The 27,179-nt window shown below is 38.4% G+C and overlaps 1 protein-coding gene across 8 annotated transcripts in view; it reads right to left on the bottom strand.

Moving 5' to 3' along the window:
- The window catches only part of LOC105473043 (ADAM metallopeptidase with thrombospondin type 1 motif 12), a 377,504-nt gene that overhangs the window by 294,895 nt on the left and 55,430 nt on the right, over positions 1-27,179 (bottom strand). Inside the window, exons 2-3 of one of the 8 annotated variants that reach the window (XM_071099040.1) lie at positions 17,145-17,403; positions 16,453-16,709 (exon numbers count right to left, since the gene is read on the bottom strand). The exons of 4 other annotated variants lie outside the window; for them this stretch is intronic. Coding sequence is in view for 1 of the 4 variants with exons in the window: in XM_071099041.1 (XP_070955142.1) it covers positions 17,145-17,204 (60 nt within the window). In the remaining 3 variants the exon portion in view is untranslated. The remainder of the gene's footprint in view (positions 1-16,452; positions 16,710-17,144; positions 17,404-27,179) is intronic. 3 more of the 8 variants (XM_024790113.2, XM_071099039.1, XM_071099041.1) reach the window with 3 other exon arrangements.

The raw sequence follows: 27,179 nt of genomic DNA, 5'->3' as shown, positions 1-27,179 counted from the left end.
GACTTTTTTCATTCAGTATTAACTTTGTGAGAATCATTCACATTGTTAAATATAACAATGGTTCATATATTTTCTGTTGTTGTGCATTATTCTATTGTTTGAATACATCACAACTTATTTATCCATTCAATTGTTGATGGATATTAGGCTTGTTTTCAATTTGGGGCTATTACTGATACTGTTGCCATGAGCACTCTTGTACATACTTTTGTCACACATATATGTGCATCTGTCCTGGGTATATATCCATATACACATATGTCTGATGCATCTTTTCATTTAAAACCTAGCCAAGATGCCATAAGGAAGCCCAGGCAGCCATGAGGAAAGACTCACGTGAAGGAGAATCGAAAGTCAAACACAAAAGAGTTTATTTTGTCTAATTCTATTTACATGAAGTTCAAAAACAGAAAAAATCAATTCATGTTGAATTCCCAAGTGATAGCCAGTATCAACTTGCAGTCATATGGGTGACTTGCTGGATCATGCAAAACAGGTTCCCAGCATTGTACACCGACTTGAAGTCCTACCAGCAACATTTAAAGAGTCTATATTGCTTTGCATCCTCCCCAGTAGTTGTGCTGCCAGGTTGGTTTGTCTGCTTTTTTCATTTTAGCCATCTTGATTTGTATGTGATGTTATGTTGTAATTTCCTGATAACAGCTTGTATTTCTCTGATAACACATGGCGAGCACATTTTTATACCTGTTGGTAATTTGAATATCCTTTCTTTGCAAAGTACTTGTTCAAGTTGTCTGTGAATCTTTTAATTAATTGCTGTGGTTGATTAAAGGTGGCTACAAGTTCTTTGCAGCAATTCCCATACACTCTGAGTGGTGTAATAGATTTCTCTACCCCCTTGAATCTGGGCTGAGTCATTGACTACTTTGATCAGTAGAATACAGTGGAAATGATGCACTGCCAGTTCTGAGCCTAGGAGGGCTGACAGCTGCTGTGTCCTCTTACTTGGAACCTACCTACGATGCTACAAGGAAACTCAATAAATAATATGGGAATGCCCATATGGAAAATAATTAAAGTCTCAGTCTAACAGCTCCAGCTGGATTCCCAAGTGACAGCCAGCACCAATTTGTGGGCAATGTGAATGGTCAGTCTTGGAAGTGGATTCTCTAATCCCCATCAAGCCACCTCATCTGATACCATGCGGAGCAGAGACATGCTGTCCCCTCTGAGCTCCGCCCAAATTGCAAAACTAACAAATTGCTCAAATTACAAAAATAACATGGTTACTTTTTTTAAAACCACTAAGTTTTGGGGTGGTTTGCTATTGGGTATATATCCATATATACATATGGATAAGTATGGTAATAGGTAAGTAAAAATAGCTTTCTGTCTTTTCTTACTGATTTTCAGGAAATTGTTGCATATACCGAATATGAATCCTTTGTTGCAAGTATGTTCTTCAAATACTTTCTCCCAATCTGTGGCTTGCTATTTTCCTCCCTTAATAATGTCTTTAATTATAATGAAATCCAATGTATCAATCTTTTCCTTTATCTTAGTGTTTTAACGAACGAACTGCTCCTTGTTCCAATGTTATAAATATTTTCCCCTGTATTATATTCTAGAAATTGAATGATTTTCTTCTCTATACTAAAACCTGAAATTAATCTGGAACTGATTTTGCTTATGATATGAGATATGGGTTGAGATTCACTTTTTTTTCATATAGATATCTAACTCACCATCGCAATTATTGAAAAGGCCATCCTTTTCCTGCATTGTAATATTACTCTGCTCCTAAATTAAGTGATTGCATGTGAGATCTGTTTCTGGACTTACTGTTCTGTTCCATTTGGATAAGTTAAATTTAAATTTCCTGTTAGCTCAATTAAGTGGAGTGGTCAATTAAGCAGTTAGATACATGGCTTTGAAATCCAAAGCCGATATTTAGGATGAAGATATAAATTTGGGAATCATATGTTTATAGGTTTTCTGAAAAAGCCAATCTCAATGAAACTGGATGAAATCACCCAGGGAATATAAGTGTAGATGAGTAGAGGGGAAAACCAGGCATTGAATCCTAGGATCCTTCAACATTAAGAGGCTGGGAAAAAGAAAGAACTAGAAAAATGGAGAGGCAAGTGTACAATATGCACACTAGAAAAAGTTCTTCACGGAAGCCAGGCATGGTGGCTCATGTCTGTAATCCCAGCACTTTGGGAGGCTGAGGCAGGTGAATCACCTGAGGTCAGGAGTTCAAAACCAGCCCGGCCAACATGGTGAAACCCTGTCTCTACTAAAAATACAAAAAAAAAAAAAAAAAAATAGCCGAGTGTGGTGGTGGGCGCCTGTAATCCCAGCTACTCGGGAGGCTGAGGCAGGAGAATTGCTTGAACCCGGGAGGCAGAGGTTGCAGTGAGCTGAGATAGCACCACTGCACTCCCGCCTGGGTGACAGAGTGAGACTCTATCTCAAAAAAAAAAAAAAAAAAAGTTATTCACAGAAGACAAAATGATAAACTGCGTCAGTGATTATGACAAGTCAAGTAAACTCAGGACTGATAATTGCTGTCGACTTTATCAATGTGGGGACTATTGTGACCTGGACCAGAGGAACTGACAAGACACTCTTGAAAAGAGGAGTGATGGAGACAAATTCTCGATTTGTAGAGTTTAGGAAAGAATAGGAAAAGGAGTAATGAGAGACAACGAGTTTTGTTGCAAATACTGTCAGTAGTTCTGTTACAGATGTGGAGCAGAGATTGCCAGCTCAGGTGCTGGGCTTGCCAAGAGAGAGCTGCTGTTGTTATTGTTGTTAAATATGGAAGAAATAACAGCAAGATGGTGCAATGAAGAGGAAATTAACAATTAGGAGAAATAATTTGCTATTACACCTCTGCACTGATTACTTTTGCAGGCTAGCATCTCTTCCCTTGCACCCTCTGGGTCTTGGAGACTGGCGCACGGGTCAGGGAAGTTGTTACAAACTGAATGTTTCCGTTCCCATTAAAGTCATAGATTAAAGCCCCACTGTGATAGTATTTGGAGGCAAGCCTTTGGGAGGTAATTATTAATAGGTTTAGATGAGGCGCTGAGAATAGAGCCCCTATACTGAATTAGTGCCATTATAAGATGAAGACACACCAGAGTTTCCTCCCGCTGCTGTGTGAAGATGCAGCAAGAAGTCAGCCAGTGCCTGCAAGCCAGAAAGAGGGCCCTTGCCCTGAACCTGACCATCCTGGCACCCTGATCTCAGACTTCCAGCCTCCAGAACTTTGAGAAAGGAATATCTGTTTTTTAAGTCACCTAGTCCACAGTGTTCTATTATAGAAGCCTCAACTAAAAAAGATTTTAGAGAATTATGGGGAACAAACTTAGCTAGGACATCAAAGTTAAAGATGTTGCACAATGAGCAGGGCAGATATCCTGGGGTCCTGGCAAATGACGGAGAGAGGAGGGGATGGTCCTGAAAGCAGGAAAGGCAAGTTTTACCCAGATCACAAAGGTATCCAGGACCAGTCCTAATTCCATCTCCTCTAACTATCCAGGAAGGATTCCTCTAAAGTTCTGATGATATGAATGGAGACCTTCTTTCTTCTCCTTCCTTTCACAGCTGCTGTGGACCAGCATCCATCAGTTCCCATACCAAGAAAATGTCCAGATGGATGTCCTGTGCTCTCTCATGGGTATTCCTGGTCTCCGTCTGCAAATTCATTGCCAATTTGCCATCCTTCAAACAAAGAGTAGTGTGATTCTATGGAAAGATGATGAGCACCCAGGTCTGGTCCTGCCATAGTGACTAGGAGCAAGTCAGTGGGCCTCCCTCGGTTTCAGTATCCTTAGGTGAAAAATGGGCACTGCCTCTCAGATCTTTTCCTGTCTTCTGATTCTATTTTCCTCACCTTCAGGATTTTTTTTGTATTATAAATGAATAGTTTATAATTGTGTAAATTTATGGGTAAAAATAATGTTATGATTTAAGAATACAATGTGGAATAATTAAATCAAGCGAGTTAACACATCCATCATCTCAAATACAGTACTTAACATTTTTTTGTGATAATATTTGAAATATACTGTCTTAGAAATTTTGAAATGTACAATACTCTATTATTAACTATATTTACCATGCTATGCAATATAATTCAAAACAAGAAAAAATATATATTCCTCCTGTCTGAGATTTTGTACCTTTTGACCATCATCTTTCCTTTACCTTCCCTTCACCCCCTAGCCTCTGTATCCCCAGTCTTCCCTTCACCCCCATTCTACTCTCTGAGGATTATAACCTTTATTTGTTTCCATTGACATTTATCTAACATATCTAATCAAGAATTATTATTTAACACTTACGCACTTAGTGCTGTGCTAAGTGTTGAGGTTACAATAAACAAAATATAGGCTAGTGGGAGGAGGCCAATGAGAATGAAAGGAATCACAAACCAATGGAAATGACAGGTGAGGAAAGCACAGGGTTGTTTTGTAGTACATCAACTGAGGATGAGAAGCTGAAGAACAATTTTGTTCTAAGAGTGAGTAGGATTGTTCTGAATCAGATTTCAACTTTGTTGCCTATTTTTTCATCTTTGCCTCAGATACCTACAACTCTAGCTCTTTATATACTGGGTCTCTGTTGATACTGAAACTTTTCCAAACAAGTTTCCAAGCAACATAAACTATTGTTTCCCTCAGTAAACGTGTAGTTTACGGTGCTTCCTCTCCAGGGTGCAGGGGTCAAAAATGAGAAACAAACAGCTTCTCAGTCTATGAGCTGATCACTCAAGCTGTATCCTTAAAAAATATTAATCAGACTTCTACAGAAAACAGCTGCTTGGAGGACAAAAGGAAGGTTCAATTCTGCTGTTTTGGAAAGACAAGTCACACAGCAAGGTCAAAGCATGTGGTACAACGTTGAATAAACAAGTAAGAAACCCCAATCTTGAAACCTACAGGTAGTAAGTAGTCTATGTTTTACAAGAGGCATTAACTTGAACTTTGGTGGAAACTGCCTTGCACTAGAATTAGAAGAATCAGATTTGGCTATCAATTTATTCATACCTACAATTTATCATTTAGTCAGTCAAGAAATATAATGTATGATACCACAGAATGGAATTCTCCTCACCCTCTTCATTCTTCCCTCTCTAAACCCTGAATACTCAAGGGTCTTAAGTTCCTGCCTTTTCCATTAAACATCCTAATAGGAGTTCTTTAGATTGTTGTTATGGAAAATGCCAAACATTACAAAAACAGAATGGTATAATGAACCTCCAAGTACTCCTCACCCACTTTCAGCAATGATCAATTCTTGGACAATCTCATTTAATGTATACCCACCCACATCCCCCAAACCACATCCGGGATTATTTTGTGGCAAATTCCAGACAGCAGATAATGTCACCAGAAAATATTTGAGTATATATCTCCAAAACCACAGATTCTTTTTTTAAAAAAATACAACTACAATGCTATTTTCATGCCTAAAGAAATTAGCCACAATTCTTTACTTGTATCAAATAGTCATTCAGTATTCAGATATCCCTGATCATCTCATTATTTTTTAAAATGTGACTTTTCCCCCACTTTTCTCTTTTCTATTTAACATTATATCATGTAAATCTTTCCACAGTAGAATATAGAGATACTTAAAAGATCCTTATCATACAAATAGGGCAGTGAGGTTTTCTCATGTGAAAAGAGAGCAGGTATGCATTTACTTGTCTTTTTAAAAATAAACGTTATTGTGTATATTTGAGGTTTACAACATAGGATATATGTAGCTAGTAAAATAAATCTATAGTGAAGCAGTTTAACATATCTATCATTTCACATAGTTACTTTGTTGTGACAAAAGCAGGTAAAATCTACTTATTTTCTACAACAAAAATCCCTAATATTATATAATTTTATTAATTTTAGTCCTCATGTTACTTTAGATCTCTAAACTATTTCATATATATGTGCATATATGATAGATATACACATATAAGATATATGCATAAGTATATATATTTTTTTTAAAAATGTGACTTTTTCTCCACCTTTCTCTTTTCTATTTAACATTATATCATGTGAATCTTTCCACAGTAGAATATAGAGATACTTAAAAGATCCTTATCATATAAATAGGGCAGTGAGGTTTATATATATATATAAAATGTATATTCACATATATACATGTATATACATATACATGTGTGTATATACATATGTGTATATATGTGTATATGATATATACATGTGTATATATGTGTATCTATTGATATATACATGTGTATATATGTGTATCTATATGATTTATGTATATATGTGTATATATAAGATATAATATAGGTGTGTGTATATATACATATATATACATGTATATATAAGATATATATACACACATATAAGATATATATGTATATATGATATATATGTGTATATATATCTTATATATCTGCTGCTTTGCATCCTTTGACCTACAGCTCCATATTTCCTCTCCCCCATCCCCATGATGACCACTGTTTCATTCTCTGGGTATATAAGCTCTTTCTTTAAAATACTCCACACATAAGTGACATCATGCAATTATTTTTCTTTCTGTGTCTGGCTTAACTTAGTATAATGTCCTCTAGGTCCAGCTATGCCATGGCAAATGGCAGGATCTCCTTTTTAAAGACTGAATTGTATTCCATATACACACATTTCCTTTATCCATTTTTCCGTTGATGGATACTTAAGTTTTTTCCTTATCGGCTATTGTAAGTAATGCTGTAATTCACATGCGTGTAGAGCTCTGTAAGAGGTGGTGATTTCCTCTCATTGGGATACACTCAGAGGAGGGATTGCTGGGTCACATAGTAGTTCTATTTTTCATTTCTTTAGGAATCTCCATATTGTTTTCCATAACGGCTGTACCAATCTACATTTCCACCAATAATGTATTAGGGTACCCTTTGCCCCACACTCTCACCAACTGGTTATCTCTTTTCTTTTTGGTAACAGCCAAACTTAACAGTGTGAGGTGATATCTCATAGTGATTTTAATTTGCATTTCCTTGATGATTAGTGATGTTCAGTACTTTTTCATATAACTGCTAGTTATTTGTATGTCTTCTATTAAGAAATATCTATTCAGGTCCTTTTCTCATTTTTTAATCAAATTATTTTGTTTTCTGCTATTGAGTTGTAAGAATTTTAAAACAAATTTTAGATATTAACCTCTTATCAGTTATGTAGTTTACAAAAAATTTTTTCCCAGTACATAGGTTGCCTTTTCATTTTGTTGATTGTTTCCTTTGCTGTGTAAAGCTTTGTAGTTTGATGTGGTCCTATTAATTTATTTTTGCTTTTGTAGCCTGAGCTTTTGGTGTGATATCCAAAAAAAAATCATTGCCAAGGCCAATGTTCAGGAGTTTCTTCCTTATGTTATCTTCCATGAGTTTTATAGTTTTAAGTTTTACGGTTTTAAGTTTTACATTTAGATCTTTTATCCATTTGGATACTTTGTATGATGTAAGACCAAATTTCATTATTTTGCCAGTGGAAATCTAGTTTTCTCAGCATCATTTATTTAAGAGACTATCCTTTTTCATTGTGTCCTCTTGATGCCCTTGTTAAAAATTAGTTGGTTAGGATTTATTTCTAGGCACTCTGATTTGTTCCATTAGTCTATGTTTCTGTTTTTATGCCAGTATCATACTGTTTTAATTACTGTAGCTTTGTACTATAATTTTAAATTTGGACATGTGATGCCTCAACTTTGTTTATCTTTCTCAGTATTGCTTTAGCTATTTGCAGGGTTTTTTTGTTTGTTTGTTTGTTTGTTTTTTTGCAAGGTTCTGTACAAATTCTAGGATTCTTTTTCTAGTTCTGTGAAGATCATTGAAATTTTGATAGAATTGTGTTAAGTCTGTATATTACTTTGGGAAGCACGGACATTATAAATGATCCACTCAGAAGAATCTGAGATACCCCAGCACTTCCTGTAGTAATGACTAAGGAGCCATCTCATCCAGAGGCCATCAGTGATGGACTTCCTACCCTTAACCTAGATGAGAAAGACAGAGGGGCAGTAAAAGGAAAGAGGCAGGAGACCAGGGAAAGAAGCAGCTCACAGTACCCATAGGGAGCTAAAAGTTGGCCATCTCGGAAGGGAAAAGGAATATTTGCCATCCTCTTGCTGCCATTTTGTATTTGTGATTATCTGGTAACAATTGGTTTCTTTTCTGCTGCTGGAGGACACATGCAAGCCCTTCTAGGTATTGTTGGGCATGGTGGGTGGCTGACATTTATTTAGGCATCTCTGGAACTGGCTAACTGTGGACTTGGAAAAATCACTTTATATTTTTAGGTCTCAAATTTGCCACCTGTAAATGGAGACTGGGTTATATAATCTCAAATGTTCCTTCAAATTCTAGCACTGTTTAGATGTTTTGATGTTTTCAATCAAAAATTGAAATCACAGAATTATTTGGGAGCAATCAAAGTAAAATATTAGAATTTTGCTCTTTGCAGGGGGAATTTCATCTTTGAAATGAAGAGCAGTAGATTTAAACTAAACATAAAGCAAACTGCCAACAATAATCAAGTTGTTATCATGTTGGAATATGTTAAAAGCATCACCTGCATTATCTTGCTTCTAAGTATGCTTTTGTGTTGCCTATCCTGGACATGTTAGAAGAACTATATAGAGATCTTTTGACATGTTTATTAGACCATGAGTGGTATTTGCAAAAGATCTAAAGACAACTGCTAAATAGTTCATCGGTAGAGGAGATAATAAACTCCTCTACCAGTAGCCAGTAGAACTGAAGCCAGTTTTGATGGAGAGAAGAAATGTCTGTTTGATTATGGAGTTGGGTTTTTTAATTACTAAACTATACATTGCTATAGCTTAATATATAAGGAAAATTTGGAAAATATAGATCAGGAGAATAATCTCATGCAATCCTATTCACAATAGCAAGGACATAGACTCAACCTAAACGCCCATCAATGATAGACTGAATAAGAAAATGTGGTGCATATACACCATGGAATACTATGCAGCCATGAAAAAGAACAAGGTCACGTCCTTTGTAAGGACATGGATGGAGCTGGAGGCTGTTATCCTTAGCAAAGTAATGCATGAACAGAAAACCGAATACAGCATTTTCTCACCTGTGAGTGGGAGCTAAATGATGAAAACACATGGACACATAGAGGAAGACAACACACACTGGGGCCTTTCAGAGGGTGAAGTGTGGGAGAAGGGAGAGGATCAGGAAAAATAACTAATGGGTACTAGGCTTAATACCTGGGTCATGACATAATTTGTACAACAAACCTGCATGACACAAGTTTACCTAGTAACACACCTGCACTTGTACCCCAGAAGCTAAAATAAAATTTAAAATAATTATAATCATCATCATCATCTCACATGATCATAACACTAGTAATGACCATTGATGACATTCTTATAGTTTTACTACATTTATATCTATAATCATTATAATTTAAAATTTTGAATCATATCATGTATTGCTTTTCATATTTAGCAATCTTATGAATTTCTTTCTTTACTTTCAAATAATCTTCCCAGATACTGGGAGTGACTACATAATTTTCCACTGCATGAAGATACGCCAATTGTTGGGCATTTCTCTATTGTTTGGCATTTAGTTTGTTTCCAATTTATGTATTTCATTATTATAGTCAATGCTGTGTTAATCATCCCAGTCACTGATATATAGTGGATATACTGGAAATAAAATCCTAGAAAAGAAATTATAATATTTTAGGTCATACAAATTTTTGTTATTTTGATCTGCATTAAGAAATTGCCCTCTGAATACTCATGTCACGATTTTTTCCAACCAGCAGTACATGATTGAGGCATCTCTCCACTCTCTCAGTACTCATTGTCAACTTAAACATAATAGAAATACATAAGGCAACACATTTTACTTAAAATATTAAATTAAAAAAAATCATTCCCGTTGCTTAGCGACTCCAAGTCACATTTTTATCAAATACACAAAGCCTACTTCCCTTCTCTAGCTGTGAACTTGCTACACAGATGTTAATTACCCAGCTTCACCCTTTCAATCCTCTTAATGAAGGGTTTTCAGTATAATAATGTTTCTCTGCCAACCAAGTCACTGATTACTACATTCCAGCTCTTCATTTAGAACTGCTGAATTTTAGATTTGCTGAAACTGTCTAGACTAAAATAGTAAAACGTACTCTTCCAAATGTGTTTCATCAAGATTTAGGCATCTTCAAGTCACATTCTGTTTTGTTTTTACAAGTGTCCTCTATAATATTATTTATGAAAAATAACTACTGTATTTTTCCCTCACTCCTGGTCTCCTCTCTATCCTTGGAATCTACAACTTATTACCATGGAATATTCCATGTTCCACAATTGAGAGCTCCTATTTCTGTCTTCCATGCTGGGGAAATGCCTTAAATCCTGATTTCTTTCATTTTAATGCCTTGGAAATGAAAAGCCACATGATGCTCCATTTGGTCTCTAACCCTGCATAGAAAATTCACTTACGAAAGCTCTCTGAGTGGCCAACCTCGCCCTGGGGACGTATAATTGCCCACTTGGACACAGAGCATGCAAGCACAGCCCTGGGAGGAAGATTTAAGTTCTGGCTTTAGTTCTGGCTTTGAGTTCTGGCTTTAGTTCTGCAAATGAGGAAATTGGTTTATATTTTCTATAAGGCCTCTTTAATTCTTTAATCTTCACAGTGTTCTCAAAAAGTTCCTTAATTACCAATAAAAAGTGAACTTACAGACATCAAGTGTTTTTCAACTTATCAGCTGCAAATGGCTAGAGGGTTGCAGCAAAATTTAAAAGAATCCTTTAATCTTTGTGCACATGTATATTTTCTTGGTACACAAATCTAAAGATACTATGATTATTACTATTATCATTCAGGAGATCTCCAAAATTAATTGGTATTTAAAAGGAGTACTCTTCTTATTAAAAAATTTAAATAAATAAAATAAAATCATGGCACTAAAGAAAAAAAAATGTCACTGCACAGCTCAAGAAAAATACAGGCCAGGAATGATGGCTCACGCCTCTAATCCTATAGCACTTTGCGGAGCCAAGTTGGGAGGATTGCTTGAGGTCACTAGTTCGAGATCAGCCTGGCAACTTGGCAAGATTCCAAGTCTACAAATAAAGAATTAAAGAATTAAAAAATCAGCCAGACGTGATGGTGCACACCGTAGTCCTAGCGACTTGGAAGGCTGCAGTGGGAGGATCCTTTGAGCCCAGGAGTTTGAGACTGAAGTGAGCTATGATCACACCACTTCACTCCAACCTGGGTGACAGAGGAAGACCCCATTTCTAAAAAAAAAAAAAAAAAAAGAAAAGAAAAAGAAAAAGAAAAATACAAATACAAAGCCCTCCTTGAGACTGCCCATAATATTGACTACATTATCTATTCTTGCACTTAATTATATTCAACTGAGAGCTTTTCTCCCTAGGTAGCAAGCTCAACTGCCTTCAGGGCCAAACTGGTAACATGAATGAGTGAAGCACGCTGGCTGTTATTCTTCCAAAATTGGCATATGCTTTATACTTAGAAGCGGCAACGATCTTCACTTTCACAACGAATTATGCCTTCTCCCATCTTTGTGATACATTTAACATCCTATCTTTTGTTATTCTCTCTTTTTTATATAGTTATCCACAAGAGAAACAATATCCTTCAACCATTAGCAAACAAGGTACAAATATAATGATCAATGGTGACTGCTCCATGTTGGTCTTAGTGTCAGAAAAAAAGAGAGGCAGTGATGGGAGCTACAGTGAGTAGACAGGGCTCACCCTGTAGGGAGGGGAGACTCAGGCCCCAGTGACTCTGGCCCAGCTGGCATAAAAGCCTATTGCTATAACATTTTCTGTCTTTTTCCTTTTTCTTTCTTTCTTTTTTTCTTTTTTAAAGAAAAAGGAACTTCACATGTTTAGGCGGAAACTCCTGATATTTACCTGTCAGTTGTGGCTTATTTTCAATATTATGTGAATCAGTTTCAGAATGACCCTTGAGATTCCTTCAATGAGAAAAAATAATCTGATTGAGACAAGGGTCTCATTTTAGAATCAAAAACTGAGGGTGAATTGGGGCAGAGGAGGGACAGCATGAAGAAAAATAATTGATGAATATGTTGGTTAACTGGACTGTGGTGATCATTACACAATGCATATATGTATCAAATCATGTTACACACCTTGAATATATACAATTTTTACTTGTCAGTTATATACCTCAATAAAGCTGGGTGAAAAAGAAAAAAGTTTTAAATTGTTAAAGAGTCCCAAGCATATCATGGTCATGAGCCAATTCACTCACTGAGGAGAATCCTTTTCTTCTCAATAATAATAGATCATAACAAGCACTAAGATATGCTAAGAACTAAATCCCAGATACTGGGCTAGGGCTTTATATGGTTAATTTTACTTCACCTCAAGGTCATACAGCTTGAGCCTGCCCCAGGACTCGAACCCTAGACCTCTATGCTACCTTCCTGTGAAGCCACCTGCCAGAAGAAGGGAACAGAAAGGGGTGACTTACGGGTTTGTAGCAGCCCCAGTGAAGAACTGTGGGCCTCAAATGCCCTTGAAGGTAGGTTCCCTTCTCTATTAAAAGACCATTTGCTCAGTTCATTTTTAGAGGAGGACATTGCCCCCAAGTTTACATTTCTGTAGCCTTCAATGGAGTGAGTTAGTCAATACAAAAATAAAAAACAAATGAGCAATCATAACATACTCATGGCTAAAGAACAGATTCCTCCACTCTAAGTCACTGTCTTCATCCAGACCAGGAGGGTAAAGCAAGAAAGAGAGGGCTGTGCTGGTTGCCTGAGAAGAGGAGCCCGTCAGCTGTGCTAATGAGTGGCTGTCTAGGGGCGGGCCATCAGTTCAGGAGCACAAGTGAAGAAAGGCTCATGACAGTGTTTGCAGCTGAGACTGCCTCGGTGTTCACCTTCCCATTTCCTCTTTCTGGGCACACAAGACAACTTCCCAGCATCCCTTGTTCTGTAAAGTTACACAATTAAGGCTGGGATGATACTTCCCAATCTGGCCCCTAAAATCTCCTAGAAGACTCTCAGCTCATACCTTGATAGCTTTTCAGCAGAATGGGAAGTGAGGGACTCCAACATTGCAAAAGCTACATGATGAAGGAGTTTTGATTCCTGAGCTACCACTGGAACAACAGTTACTTCTTGGAGGGGAGCCATCCATTAGAGATGCTGACCCAGACTGTGCTATCATGTGAATGAGAAACAAAATTTGATATTAGCCACTAAAATTTGGCAGCTCTATGTTAAAAGTAGCTAGCAAGCACATCCTAATAGATTTCCCAAGAAAACTACAGTGGTTTCATCTATGCTCATGAAAAGATCCAGTTTGCAAAATCATTTCTGCTCTGCAAAGAGCTTACTATTAAGAAGGTCCCAGAGGTGGCTCCACAAAGCATGCTGAAAATCCCTTATATGTATGAAGAGTCAAGTCATCTACTGAAATTCCAGACAAATCTTCCTGATTATGTGCAAGAACACAGAGTACTTGCAAGTTTCCAGGATTCTCGTGATATCAGTGACTGTGCTGTGAGCTCCAACTTTTTAGACAGGAAAACTGGGCTGGATATAACATTTTATTAGATGAGAGATTTAGCCAGTGGTCAAACCTGGATGACTGTAAGTAAGAGCTGCATGAATGTTGCAGAAACTCTGGCAAAGAGGAAAATTTGTACGTTCAGGATTTGTGTTGTAGATGCTACACAAACCCAAAAGGAACTAAAGGGCAAAAAGCACATGAGGCTCTTAACTAATTACCCAAAACTATTTCATCACGGTAGTGCTTTACAATTTTTATGTCATCAGAATTGTTTTTGTTTTTGTGAAGAAAGATCAGGTAATTTCCAGTGATTAATTCTAAAATAAATGTATGGTTTTTATTTAGCAAATCGATAGTGGAAAAAGCAATAATCAACTATACATACGAAAACTCTCTGGAAGTGGGAGAGAAAGTAAGACCAAATGGCAAGCAATTCTTTCCAAATTAGTTTTCTAGCTCAACTCCTCTGTGGAGATCTTGCTAGCAGTATTTTTGTCATGTGGTTCCTCAATTATGTAACCAGAAGGGAGTGTCTCCAAACTAGAATCAAGCTTGATCTAGACTCTATGGCTGCACAAGTTCACCTCTGCAAATTGGATTTAGAAAACTCCACACTGGAACAGATCTCTACCTTGCCATAGTTAAACAGGCTGTACACATCATTTGATTTCGTTATGTGAACTGCATTTAGGAGGTGTTAAAAAAAGAAGTCCTTTTAAAAACAAGGAAGATGAAACTACATCACCTCTATATTCCTAGATGATTTGTTGGTGAGAAGAGTTAGGGACATTTCTAAGGGAAGTCAAGAAATTGTTTTCTCTACTTCTCTTTGAAAATTTTATATTCAATTTATGCATCTTGATGAGGTCTACAGTAGTGTGCTTAGCAAAGAACTTTTCTTCCTGAGCCACGGAACTTAAACGTTTAAAAATGATAGTCTGCTCAGTGAGGGCAAAAGATTCACAGCCCACCTAACTCACCCATTACAAAAAATGTTAATTAAAAAAATAATAATATTAATACTAGTAAATTTGGAAAAGAGTATATGCAAAGGTTTAAGTATTGGTAATTCAATTTGCATATACATATGTGTGTATACATATATGTATGAATGTATATATGCATGAATTCATGTACATGCATGAATATACATATGCTTTTAAGTATATTTGTTTGAAAACATAGAAATATTCTTGATGAAAATGTGTACCACTACCCATTATTGGCTAATTATTTAACAAATAACTGACATTAATAATGAAGCTAAACTAATAGCAATTTATAATTAAAAACAAGTACCAAATAAATAATAAACGGTAAAACAAGTATCAAATAAAAATAAACAGCTAAGTTCCACCTTGATGATAAACTTCTGTCCCCAACTGCAGAACTGCAGCCATCCATATGTTTAGATGGTAGTGGGACCTCAGCTAGAATTGCCAGGCATTATGGGGAGACTGGGCTTCTTAGTAAAATACCAAATTAGAGTCTATAATAAGCTCCAGTCATGTGCTGACTTTATGAATACTAAAATTTAATGACTCTTAATAAGTCATGTAATTGTCTGCTATTAAATAGCTCTCAGTTCATCCACAAAAATTAATGTCTATGGAATTACGTGTCTCATTCACCGCATAAAGACCTAGTCCCTTTCTCAGCCCATTAAGATGCTGCTCAAGGCGAACAGGTGGGCCTGGGGCAGCACTTTCAGAACTGACCTTGCTGACACCACAGCCTTGACCACCATCAACCAAGATCAAGTCTTTTAGGAAGTTAAGAATGGAGGAGCGTCAGTCTTATTTACATTGAAGAAACAGATTAGAAGTTACAGCAGGAACATTATACTTGTAGCTCAGGAAGACTGTGTTTTCTTTTCATCCACAATATTAAAATATAAGATCCCAAATATTTTTCCACTGCATATTTTTCTTTAGCAGTAATTAGAAAAACACACAGCTCAAGGAATAATAGCTGAGTTCAGGAGTTATACTGAAAAAGCCCATCTTAGCTTTTCTAGACTTTAGTTTCTTCATCTGTAAAATGGCTATAATAATAATAGTTTCTACCTACAGGGCTCTTATAAAGATTAAATGGTGGAATCCAAGGTGAGTAAACTATGGTCCATGGGCCAAACCTGGCCCATCTGTAAACAAAGTTTTATGAGAACACAGTCATGGCCATTTGTTTATGCATTGTCTATGCTGCTTCACCCTGTAACAGGAGAGTTGGGTAATTGTGAGAGAGACCACATGGCCCATAAAGCCTGAAATATTTACTATCTGGCTTTTTATAAAAAATCTCTCCCACCTCCAGTACAATCCACATATATCATTTTGTACAAGTCCTAGTATGTAAACACTTAGCTATTGTTTTCTATTTAGAGTTTTGTATTTTGTGACTTGCAAAAATAAACTTGTGAACTGTAAGGTGATAGAAAGCTGAACAATTGACAATGAAAACTAGATTCTGGCATCAGAATATTTGATTTCAAGGAAAAATTACCCAGACATATAAAATCATTAAGAACAGAGCTACTCTGACTAGAGCCATGGTGGGGGACCTGGAAAAATACTATATCAAACATACATAATTATGTAGGTGCTCCTTAAAACCTAAAGAAATTAATTGAAAACATAAAATCTAAAGCCTAAATGCCAGAGGGCTTTTTCTTTGTTTCTCATGTGACTTTATACTCTCACCTATAAGCCACAAGAGCAAATAATGGCAATAGTGTAAGGTAACTAATTACTAATATCATACCTTTATACACCTACTACATACCCACAAACAATTTTTTAAATAATAATGATACCATTCCTTGAATAAAGGAAATAAACAGATGGATTCTCAAGTAACTCTGTTTTCATGAAGCTTTCCCCTTACCTGATATTTTATACTCCATGTATTTCCAAAAGGAATACTTTGCAGAAAAGAGATATAGCACTTGTTTGACACCTCTTGAGAATCGACTCGGAAGGAAACCTTGACATCTCAGGCAAGATCTTTCTTCTTTACAGTAAGATGACTGCATTTGTGATCCCAAGCCAAGGACAGTGCTAGCAGGAGACGATGCAGAAAAAGGCTGGGCATACACAGGGGCAGGAAAACAGCCCCAGGCTAGGAGGACCTGGAAAATGTAACTGAAAAACTATTCTTCAAAGCCAGTTGTCAACAACATCAACCCCATCCAGGGAGAATACATGGTTACACTTGGCAGGCTGTGGGGAACAGATGAGGCAGTGTGACAAAGTCAAGTCACCCACAAGAACGTGGCATTTTTGTGGTATTTGAAACACTTCAGCCGGATAAGCCTAAATTGGCTTCCTTTATAGCAAAACTACCTGCCACTCATGGTATTCATGCCAATATCAGGTTTCTCATGGTGCATACTATGACATATTTACTCCCAGACCAACTCAGGATTTAAAAGGAAGATGAGATCTTTATAGGCTAGGAATTCTCTAGTGGACACACTAATGAACAAATAAATGTGAAACCATCTCCTAGAGATCAAGGATACCAGGAAAATAAATAAATAAATAAATAAAACTGATCCCTAGGTCAGTCTGACATACCGACTTCCAAGATGGCTCCCAAGATTCCAAGCTCCTGGAGTAGGCACGTCTCCCAGTCATTCAAAGGAACACTAATCTACATGCTGTGTGAAGGGACTGCGCTGAAGTAAGGTTCCAAAACAGTTGACCTTAAAATATGGAGATTATCAGGGTCACCGTGGCCTAATCACTTGAGCTCTTTGAAAGCAGAGTTTTCTCCAGCTGGTCACAGGGATGCAAGTCGGTGATGGGAAACAGGAGAGGATCTGATGTGTCACTGCTGGGTTGAAGATGAAGGAGGGTCACATAGCAAGAAATGTAGTTAGTCTCTAGAAGTCAATGGTGTCCCTGGTTTATCACTCAAAGAAACAGGGGCTTTCTTTGAAAGCTGCAAAGAACTGAGCTTAGAAACAGACTTCTCCCTACAGTCTCTAGAGAATTGAGCCCGTTAATACCTTAATTTCAGTCTGTGCTACCCTAAGCCAAGAACCCAGTCATGCTGTGCCAGATTTCTGGCCTACAGAACAGTGAGCTAATAAATAGGTATTGTTCCAAAGTTTCTAAGTTTGTGGTAGCTTATTATGCAGCAATAGAAACCTATTACCTTGGCAAATTTCCTTTTATCCCCACTCCCCTGTCTTACTCCATTGTACCCATAGGCAAACCACTCTGTTGTGCTTTGACATGTATCCTTGCATTTGGATATGTCCTTGGAGAAAAAAATAATAGATAGATAGACAGATGGATAGATAGATAGATAGATAGAATGTTTTTGTTTGCTAATGTAGTTTATTTTATATCAATAGTATTGTGTCATAAATACTATGCTATTTATTGTCTTATAAAAAAACCTCAAATATATCTTGTTAACATCTATCCATTTGCTGTGGGTATATCTAGTAAGTTCCTTCTAACTGCTACAAAATATTCCATAGTGTGTATTTGCTGTGTTTTTCTTTATACATTTTACTAAGTTGACCTTCAGTTCCTTTACCAAAATCAGCACTGTGATCATTTCCTCATAATCCTATCTAAGAATTCCTCCAGGGTATACACCTAAGAATAGGATGGTTGGGTCACAGGATATATGACCACTTAATTTGAAATGCACTCTCAGACTTCTCTCTCAAATAGTCACACCAGGCTACTCCCCTGGCAGTGCAAGGGGTCCTGTTTTCTGTATCTGCCAAGATTGGACATTACCAACTTCTGAGACTTTGTCAATCTCCCACGTATAAAGTAACATCAAGTACTTTCAATTTGTGTTTTTCTGAATCATTGCATTTTGTATCACTTCATATATTTATTAAGTACTTCAGTTTCCCCTTTTGTGAAATGCCTTCTCATGTGCTTTTGTCAATTTTTCTACTAGATCTCCCATCTTTATCTTATTTATTTCCAGAATGTCCTCTACCTTTTAGACACCTAACTCTTCAGGTATCTCTTGCTGTTACATCTTTCTATGAACTCATAAATGCTTAATTTTATATAATCATATTTCTCAATGTTTTGCTATATAATCTGTGTTTTATTGGCATCTTTATTAAGAAATATGTTCCTACCACTAAGTCACTAAAATATTATCCTACATTTTCTTCTGTTGACTTCATACTTTTACCTTTCACGTTTCAGTCTTTAATCCACCTAGGGCCCATATTTGTATGAGACCCTCTAGTTTTATTTTTCTCCATATTACAAGGCAGTTTTCCTAACACCATCTACTCAACAATCCACCCTGGGCAGAGGTAAGATGAGAAATACGGATGTGGTTGGGAAACCAACATAATCCCACTGTCCTGTGGCAGAGGGTATGATGCAGTGACTCTAGATCTTGTTGGGCGAGAAGAGGTAAAGGGAGGGATCTGTCTGAGTAGATACTGCCTTGAACATCCTCTTTGGCCCCTGTGTTGCAGTTACTAATTCTTTATTTATCTTTTCCTATTGGAAACTAGAATCCCTTTCCACTTGGGATGGGGGGTGGGAGGGAAAGGGTCAGGCTGCTGTTTGCCTTCTCAGCCCTGGTGACACTAACAACGGGCATACACCACACTGCTCTGAATGAGTTCCAGTCCAGCACATGGCCATCTTAAAATCTCTTTCATCACATAATTGATACAGTTCAATGAGATAAACAGATGGCACCTTTCGTCAGGCTACTTGCATGCCAATGATGGGAAAAGAACCCATTCAGACGCTCATATTCATGAGCTGTGCTCCTCCCCAAGCTGGCATCCCTGAATGTAACATGAGGGAAGACACTCAGGCTGCTGCAGGGCTTGGCCTTAGAGATGGGGCATCCTGGACCTGCCTTACTAGCAAAGCTTCATCCAGATATAACCTTTCACTGCATACTCTATTTTTTCCCTGTTCGCTTTGGTTTCATTCTTAATAGTGCTTTGAGTGCTGTTTTATTACTGCATACTTTAAACTCACTACTCTTCTTTCCATCCTTCTTCTCTTCTCACCAGCCAGGACCTTCCCTCCCCATCTTTCCAAAGCAGCACAGGGCTGCTTTGACTTCAACTTCAAATTCAGCCTGGAAGTTAAGAAATGATTTCCCAGGAACTGCATAGAAGGAGGATCCGACCATTGGCCTCTGTGCTGCCCATTGCCTTCTTCAACGCCCTTGGGTCTTAATAATTAATTCTTCCTGAGGCATGTTGTTGCATGGGCCTCTCTGTTCCCTTGAACTCATTCCCTGGAAACAATTCCTCTACACATCTGAGAGCAGATTTCACTTAACTAAGCAGCTGTGGTCGGAAAGTACAAATTCTCCTTTAAAAATGGCCCTTTCCAGTCCCACTCTAAAGTTGGCCAGCTTTCCTCAGTTCCCAAAGAATTCACCCTCTTTGTACTGAGAAATCCATCTGGTCCCAGTCCTTTTCCATATGAGGCAACCAGCCTCAGTGACATTCAGAGAGTCCTTTCCATAACTCTCTTGGTCTAGCCCATACCTACCTCTAACTCGATAAAATGTTAGAACCCTGAGCCCTAACACAGGAAGACAGGGAGGCCAGTCAGCCCAAACTGGAAGACAGGTCAGGGATATCAGATATAAATCAAATTTAGGATCTTAAATTGGAAATGAGGCAGACATTTCTAGCTATGCTGTGGGCATGAGGCTGTGATGGATTAAAGAAGAAACGATAGGACAACTTTGGAGAAATGAAGGATCCATGAAGTAGGAAGACCTCAGTTAAATGGTCCAAAAAGGGCCCTGGAGAGCCATTGTACAGCCCAGATCCCTTCGGAAGATAGAGGGAAGAGGTGATATGAGGAGATAAATGGCAAAAAGGAGTTAAGACAATTGGAATATAAACTTGAGCAATGTCACAATTTTATGTAAGGCCAGCTCAATTACATGATTAGAAGTATATTCACAAGAGAAAATAGTCAGAAAATGGTCAGCCTACCAAGAAAGCAGCCAATTGACATAAAACATAGAAATGTCTGGGGACAAGAGGTCCTAACAACTTTAAAGCCACTTGCTAAAGAATTATGTCTTAGCTGGGCATAGTGGCTCATGACTGTAATCCCAGCACTTTGGGAGTGCAAGGCTGGAGGATCACTTGAGCTCAGGAGTTCAAGAGCAGCCTGGGCAACTTATTGAGACATTGTCGCTACTAAAAATTGGAAAAAAAAAAAATAGCCAAGAGTTGTGGTGCACACCTGTAGTCTCAGCTACTTGGGAGGCTAAGATGGGAGTGCTGTTTGAGCCCAGGAGGTCAAGGCTGCAGTGAACCATGATTACACCACTGCTCTCCAGCCTAGGCAACAGAGCAAGACTCTCTCTCTATATATAGCTTCCATTTATATTGCTTCCACTTATATTAGTATATGTATATAGTGATATAGACAGTGTCTTACTGTATATGTACATAAATAAATATATATATTAATTTTAAAAAGAATTCTTTCCTGTTTTCAGTTTCTGCAAAAGAAACCCATACTAAAACAGTTGCATGATTTGGTGCTTCTGGTTCCTGATTTAATTCCGTTTTCAAAATGATCTCCTTCATGGCTATGCTACAAACAGACTCTTAATTTATGGAGAACACACACAAAAACACACACACATAGCTCCATATGATACACCAGAAGAATGGTTAAAACAATTGCAATAATAATAGGCGAAAACAATAGAGAATATTTACTATGTAGGACATATTTACTATGACATTCTTTTAAGCATGTTATATATATTAACTCATTGAAGCCACATCCTATGAACTGCTACAATTTGCTATAATTTATATCCCTTATTAAAGATGAGGTGAGGGGTATAGAGATTGAATATCTTGTCCAAGATGATACAATGAAAAGATGACAGACCTAGAATTCCAATCCATGCACTCTGCTTCCAGAATCCATCACTAAAACCACTCTACTATACTGCCTCTTAAAGGATGGTGAGTTATCTGCCTAGCAGAAATAAATAGTGATCTTAAGTGTTGCTATCCTGTGAAAGTTTCTGCACAAATTAGCTGAAATAGTAGTCTAGCTTCTAAAGGCAAAGATTTTGCTTGACTTACTGCATTTCAAGAACTAATAGCAGGTGCATTGTTGGTTCCAGTTGAAGAGTCCTGCTTCCATCTTCCAGTTGGTCCTCCTTCTGGATGATTCATCACTCCCCAAACCACGTGATTGTAACAAGTTTAATCCACATTTACTGTGCTGCTTAATTACCAATAGAATAATAGCTGAAATTAAGCTGACTCCTTCATTACCTTCTTTTTATTCTGGCTGCTTTTTATGATTATTATCCCTCCTGCCTTCACAGGGAACCAAATATATTGCCATGGTAAATGACCAGCTCTCCAAGATGAGAACTCCAGGTGGCAGAGACAGTCGTGAAAGCCCTGCTCTATGGCCAAGGCCACTGCAGAAGCTAGAAATGGGGAGGTCCTCTCAAGGACCCCTGACACCCAGAAAGCATTCTGCCAGGAATGACAAAACAGTTACTATTAGGAGACAGGATTCACAGGGTCCCTGCAAGGTAAATGGTACCAAGCACAGTCCCTTCTCTTCTGAAGAACGCCGTGATTTCTGCAGCTTTCACGTTCACACTTCAAGTGATCACCAAGACTGTCATTAATGAACTATTGCTGAAACTATCCGATAGATTCACATGAACAGGTGGGAACAGTATCTGCAGTTTGATTTCCAAAGAAAAACCTGGGACTGTGTAGGGGGATGTATAGGTTGGTGACTGGAATAATTAGGTAGGAAAGGGGTCTTTTATTCATTTCCAAGTTGTGCCCCTGACTCCTTGTGTGAGATTCATCGAAGTCCACAAGCTTACTATGCTTCAGTTTCCTCATTTGCACTACAAGAACAGGTCTACCTATTTGCTTTGCAAGGAGAACAACCCAATAAATAACTGAACATTTTGTGAGGAGAACAAAAACCCTTTGGATACGGGCACAGTACATCTATTTAAAGTCACTATGTGAAAACTGAAAATAATCATTGTAGTTGGAATATTCTCAAGCACAAAAGAGAATCCCCTCTTCTTGTACTCAGATTTAAATCGAGTTCCATTCAACAAATGTGCAAGCAAATGTGTTAGACATTAAAGACTCAGCAACACACATCATGTGTACAATTTCTACCATCTGGCAATGCGCATGCTCAGGGAGAGTGTTCCCACCAGGCACTGGTGGGGTGGTGGGGTTTTCACTTGATATGGCTTGGTTTGGGGGGGGACAATAACGCAACTTCAGTTTATTTGAAAGGATAGTTACAAAGAGCTGGATTTCCCCTTCTTTAATTGTAACCCATATTTTGCTTCCATTTATATCAGTATAAATATAAGGTCCATTCCCTCTGACTCTCACATATGCACTAAAGACAGCCGTGGGAGACAGAAACCAGACTGAACAATTGGCCTGAAATCAATTGGCCTGAAATCAAAAAGTGAAGGGGAAAAAAGCAACTTGCTTATTTCTCTGTCTTTAAATTTCACTTTTTAAATTCAGTCAATATCCTCTCTCTTATTCACATAGATTCTAGGGAAGCTTTTGTTTCTCTCTAGTCATTGATCTTCCAGAAGTACAATAGCTATAAATAAGTCACCATGAAATAAAAGCAAAACTTGTGAGTCACTGCTGCCATTGTTTCCTAAGAACACATGGGAATTACTGTGAGATGATGAACATGAATAAATATGGTGATGATGTGAAGGCAGAGGGAAGAAATAAAATTTCTGTTCAAAGAAACAATGTTCCAGCAAGTTCCAAGTACACCTCAAACTGTGTAACAGTGTTTGCTTTTTTAGTTTACTTGTACCCATTGGCCTCATCAGATTTAAGCTCAAAGGACCAAGCTCTGACAAGCATTTCTGTATCTGTGACTGGGAAGTCACACAGCAAGGACACAGGAGGTCATAATCATTGCAACATGAATTCTCACAGCTGCCTCTTCAAGGGAGCTCAGGGACTTTGTCATTTGTATCAGCTCTTTTTTCTTTTCAGAGACAAAGAGTGATTCATTTTCACCTTTCAAGGACCAGTCCTAAGTTTTTACATCTCTTCAAAAACCTCCCTAGAACACGTTAGCTAAAATATCTCAAATTGTATAATTAACATATAGAAGGTGCATTTGACTGTATCTGTCAGGAAATTAAGTGCGTTACAATGGAGAGTAGATTCAACCAAGGAAGAAAAAAAGTTTTATCTACAATGCTCTCCACCTGCAAACTCTCTCTCAAAAAACATCCAAGCCTTTGTGAATGGTTAAACAGATGGTGGCACAGCCATTCAATGAAATCTTCTGTAGCTGGAAAAATTAATTCACAAAAAAATCATGACTTTGGAAATGATTACAATAAAATATTAAATAAAAAACAGAATTCAAAGCTAAATATATAAAATGATGTAAAGTATTAACTACATGCATAGGAAAAAAATGGGGCCATGTTAGTTTGCTAGCACTGCCATAGCAAGGTACCACAAAGTGGCTTAATCAACAAAAATTTGTTTTCTCACAATTTCGGAGGCTGGAAATCCAACACCAAAGTGTAGGCAAGGTTAGTTCCTTCAGAGGGCTTGTGAGAGAAGAATCTGTTCCAGCCCAGCTTGGTGGCTTTAGATGGCCGTCTTGTCCCTCTGTCTCAAATCATCATCCCTCTCTATGCTTCTATGTCCAAATTTTCTCTTGTTTTAAGGACAACAGTCATATTGGAGTAAGGTCTGATTTTAAGTTAGTTACCCCTTTAAAGACCCTATCTTCATATCTGGTTCTATTCTGAGGTACTGGAGGTTAAGACTTCAACATGAATTTTTGGGGGGGACCACAATACAGTCCATAACAGGGGACCAATATACAAGATGGTTTTAGTGGTGGGATGAGGGGCAATTTTCATTTAAGTCTTTGGTAGTTTCATGAGTGTTTCAAATATTCTACATTTCTACAATAATTCTAATTATTTTCATATTTAGAGAAAACAATGAAATTTATCTTTGAAACATGTTTTTAGCATTCTTGAGGGTTTCCATCAGAGCCACATTCTTAGCAAGGAGTTAACCGCCAGGCACGTGTTAGGGAAAAACCCACTCCTCACTCAGGAACCCATGACCCTCTGTGAACTCTTGGCTTGCATTCCGAAAGGCCAGGGGCCCTGCCCTTCTCTATGAACCCCCACTGGAGGAGTCAGAAGGACAAAGCCATCCTCCAACGTCAGGTCAATCCCCCTTAACCACCATCCCATACACATACCTTTCACCCAAGTTCCCTGGGCAGGTATGAATTTAGGACAGATGTCCCCAGTTTCCTGGAGGATCAGGGCACTGTGTTCTATGTCTACACATATGCTGCTGTTGGCGAAAAATTATTCTTTCAAATGCCTGCTTAAAATACATATTTAGGTCACGAGTAAAAGGTCTGAGGCCTTGCTGATAGTGCTTTTTGGACTGATTTTGATCCACCTAATATCCTTGAGAATGGTGAAGCCCCATTGGCCCTTGCAGGGAGAGGCAGCAGGAAAGAAGCAGGAAACTCACCCGACCCTGTGGCAACACCTGCCAAGTAATACCAACAGAATATAAACAACCGCACTTTCCATAACCCAGGAATGTGGCTAACCATTTTTCAAATACTATCTCTTTAATCCTCAGGACAACCCATGAAACTGAATCTATTTTTAAGAAATAAGGAAACAGAGAAGTTACTTGTCCAAGATGCACAGCTAATAAGAGGTCCAGCCAGGATTGGTACCCAGAACCCCAGTTCATAAGCTCCCAGGACCGTAAGTCCACAAAGGCTGGAGGGCCATGTCTGTTTTACTGTATCCCCAGTGAGGTCCATAGTGAGGATTTGTTGAATAATGAAAGAACAAGACCAAATGAGCTTTTTACTGAGAGCCCATAGCACCAGGTAAAGACCTGTTAAGCATTATCCCTAATCCTTGCACTAACTTTGTAAAATTAAGAGTATTCTCTTACTCCATCCAGGCTGCTATAGGAAAATGTTATCAACTTGGTAGCTTATAAAAAGCAGAAATTTGTTTTTCACAGTTCTGGAGGCTGTGAGGTCCGATATCAAAGTGCCTGTAGATTCAGTATCTGGCGAGGGCCTGTCTCCTAGTTCATAGGTGGTGCATTCTTGCTCACGCGGAGGAAGAACTAAATTAGATTGCTGCGGCCTCTTTTATAAAGGCACTAATCCCATCAGGAGAGCTCCCCTTCATGACCTAATCACCTCCCAATGGTCCTACCTCCTAATACCATTACCTTGGGTGTAAGGATTTTAACGTATCAATTTTGGAGAGACACAAACATACAGACCATAGCAATTATTGTCCCCATATTAGAGTTGAGATAACTGAAGTTTAAAGAAATGAAATATATGCAAGGTTCTCAGGACTGGAAAATACAGAGCAGTATAAGATTTTCTGCCCTCATAGAATTCATGATCAAACTGAGGATAATATCCATCTGTCTCTCTCTCTGTCTGTCTATCCGGGCAGTTTATGCTAAGACCCAAGTGAGGGAAATAGGCAACATGTGCTCCAGAAGTTCAGCACATGTATGGATGTCACTGGGTTTGTTTTTGTTTTCGTGAACCCCACATCCTCAGCACGTTAAGTTATCACAAAGTATTCCCTCAAGTGAGAAAGCCCAGTGTGTGAGCACAAAATCTGAAAATCACACGGCCATGCCCACTGCGGTTGGCTGGGTGGAGGGAGAAGCGAGGATGCAGGGGGTTCACCAGCCACAAAAGACTTCCTCAGCCTGAAGGAGGGGGCCGGGCCAATCTGGACTGACTTGAAAGGTCCCAGGCAGTCCCTGACCCTAGACAACGTCCCTGGCATAAACTCTAACATTCTCTGGCTCATCACATTGGACCAGCCTTCTCCAAACACCCTCCTTTGACGTGCAAATACCCAGGTAGACAGGGGTGGCACATTACATTTCTGGGAGAGGGTAAAGATCAGCTGCAAAACCTGGAAGGCTGGGAATGAATTCATTCAACAAATGTTTATTTATTTAACTAAATATTAAGGACATAACAGAAGAACAAGGGTGGACAGGACAAGAACTCTGCTCTGGGGGCACTTCCATTACAGCAGGGGAGGCAGACAAGGGGGCTGAGGCAACAAAAAAAGCACAAAGTCCATTCTGCAGAAAGTGCTGGGGAGGAAGGAAATACGAAAAATGAAAGAAAAAGAAAGTGAGGTGGAGAATGACCCAGAGAGCCCAGCAGCTCTCAGAGGAGGTGGCAGGGAAATTGAGAACTGAGGGAGAAGAACCTGGGTGGAGGTAACAAATGTCCAGGCCACAGATAGCAGCAGGTACACAGATCGGGGCTAGGAAAGAGCACGGAACATCTAGGCCAAGGTGGCCAGAGCCTAGAGAGCTGGTGGCAGAATGGGAAGGTCAGAGGCTGCAGGGAGAGATTATCTGGCCTCCAGGAGAGTCTGGCTTTAAAAAAATTTTTTTTTTCTTTAGAGGCAGGGTCTCACTATGGTGCCCAGGCTGGTCCCGAACTCCTAGGCTTAAGCAATCTTCCTGCCTGGGCCTTCCAAATTGCTGGGATTACAGGCTTGGAACACCATGC

This window comes from Macaca nemestrina, chromosome 6, assembly GCF_043159975.1.
Source record: "Macaca nemestrina isolate mMacNem1 chromosome 6, mMacNem.hap1, whole genome shotgun sequence".
Classification (NCBI taxonomy): domain Eukaryota; kingdom Metazoa; phylum Chordata; class Mammalia; order Primates; family Cercopithecidae; genus Macaca; species Macaca nemestrina.
This window is presented reverse-complemented; position numbering and strand designations above follow the sequence as displayed.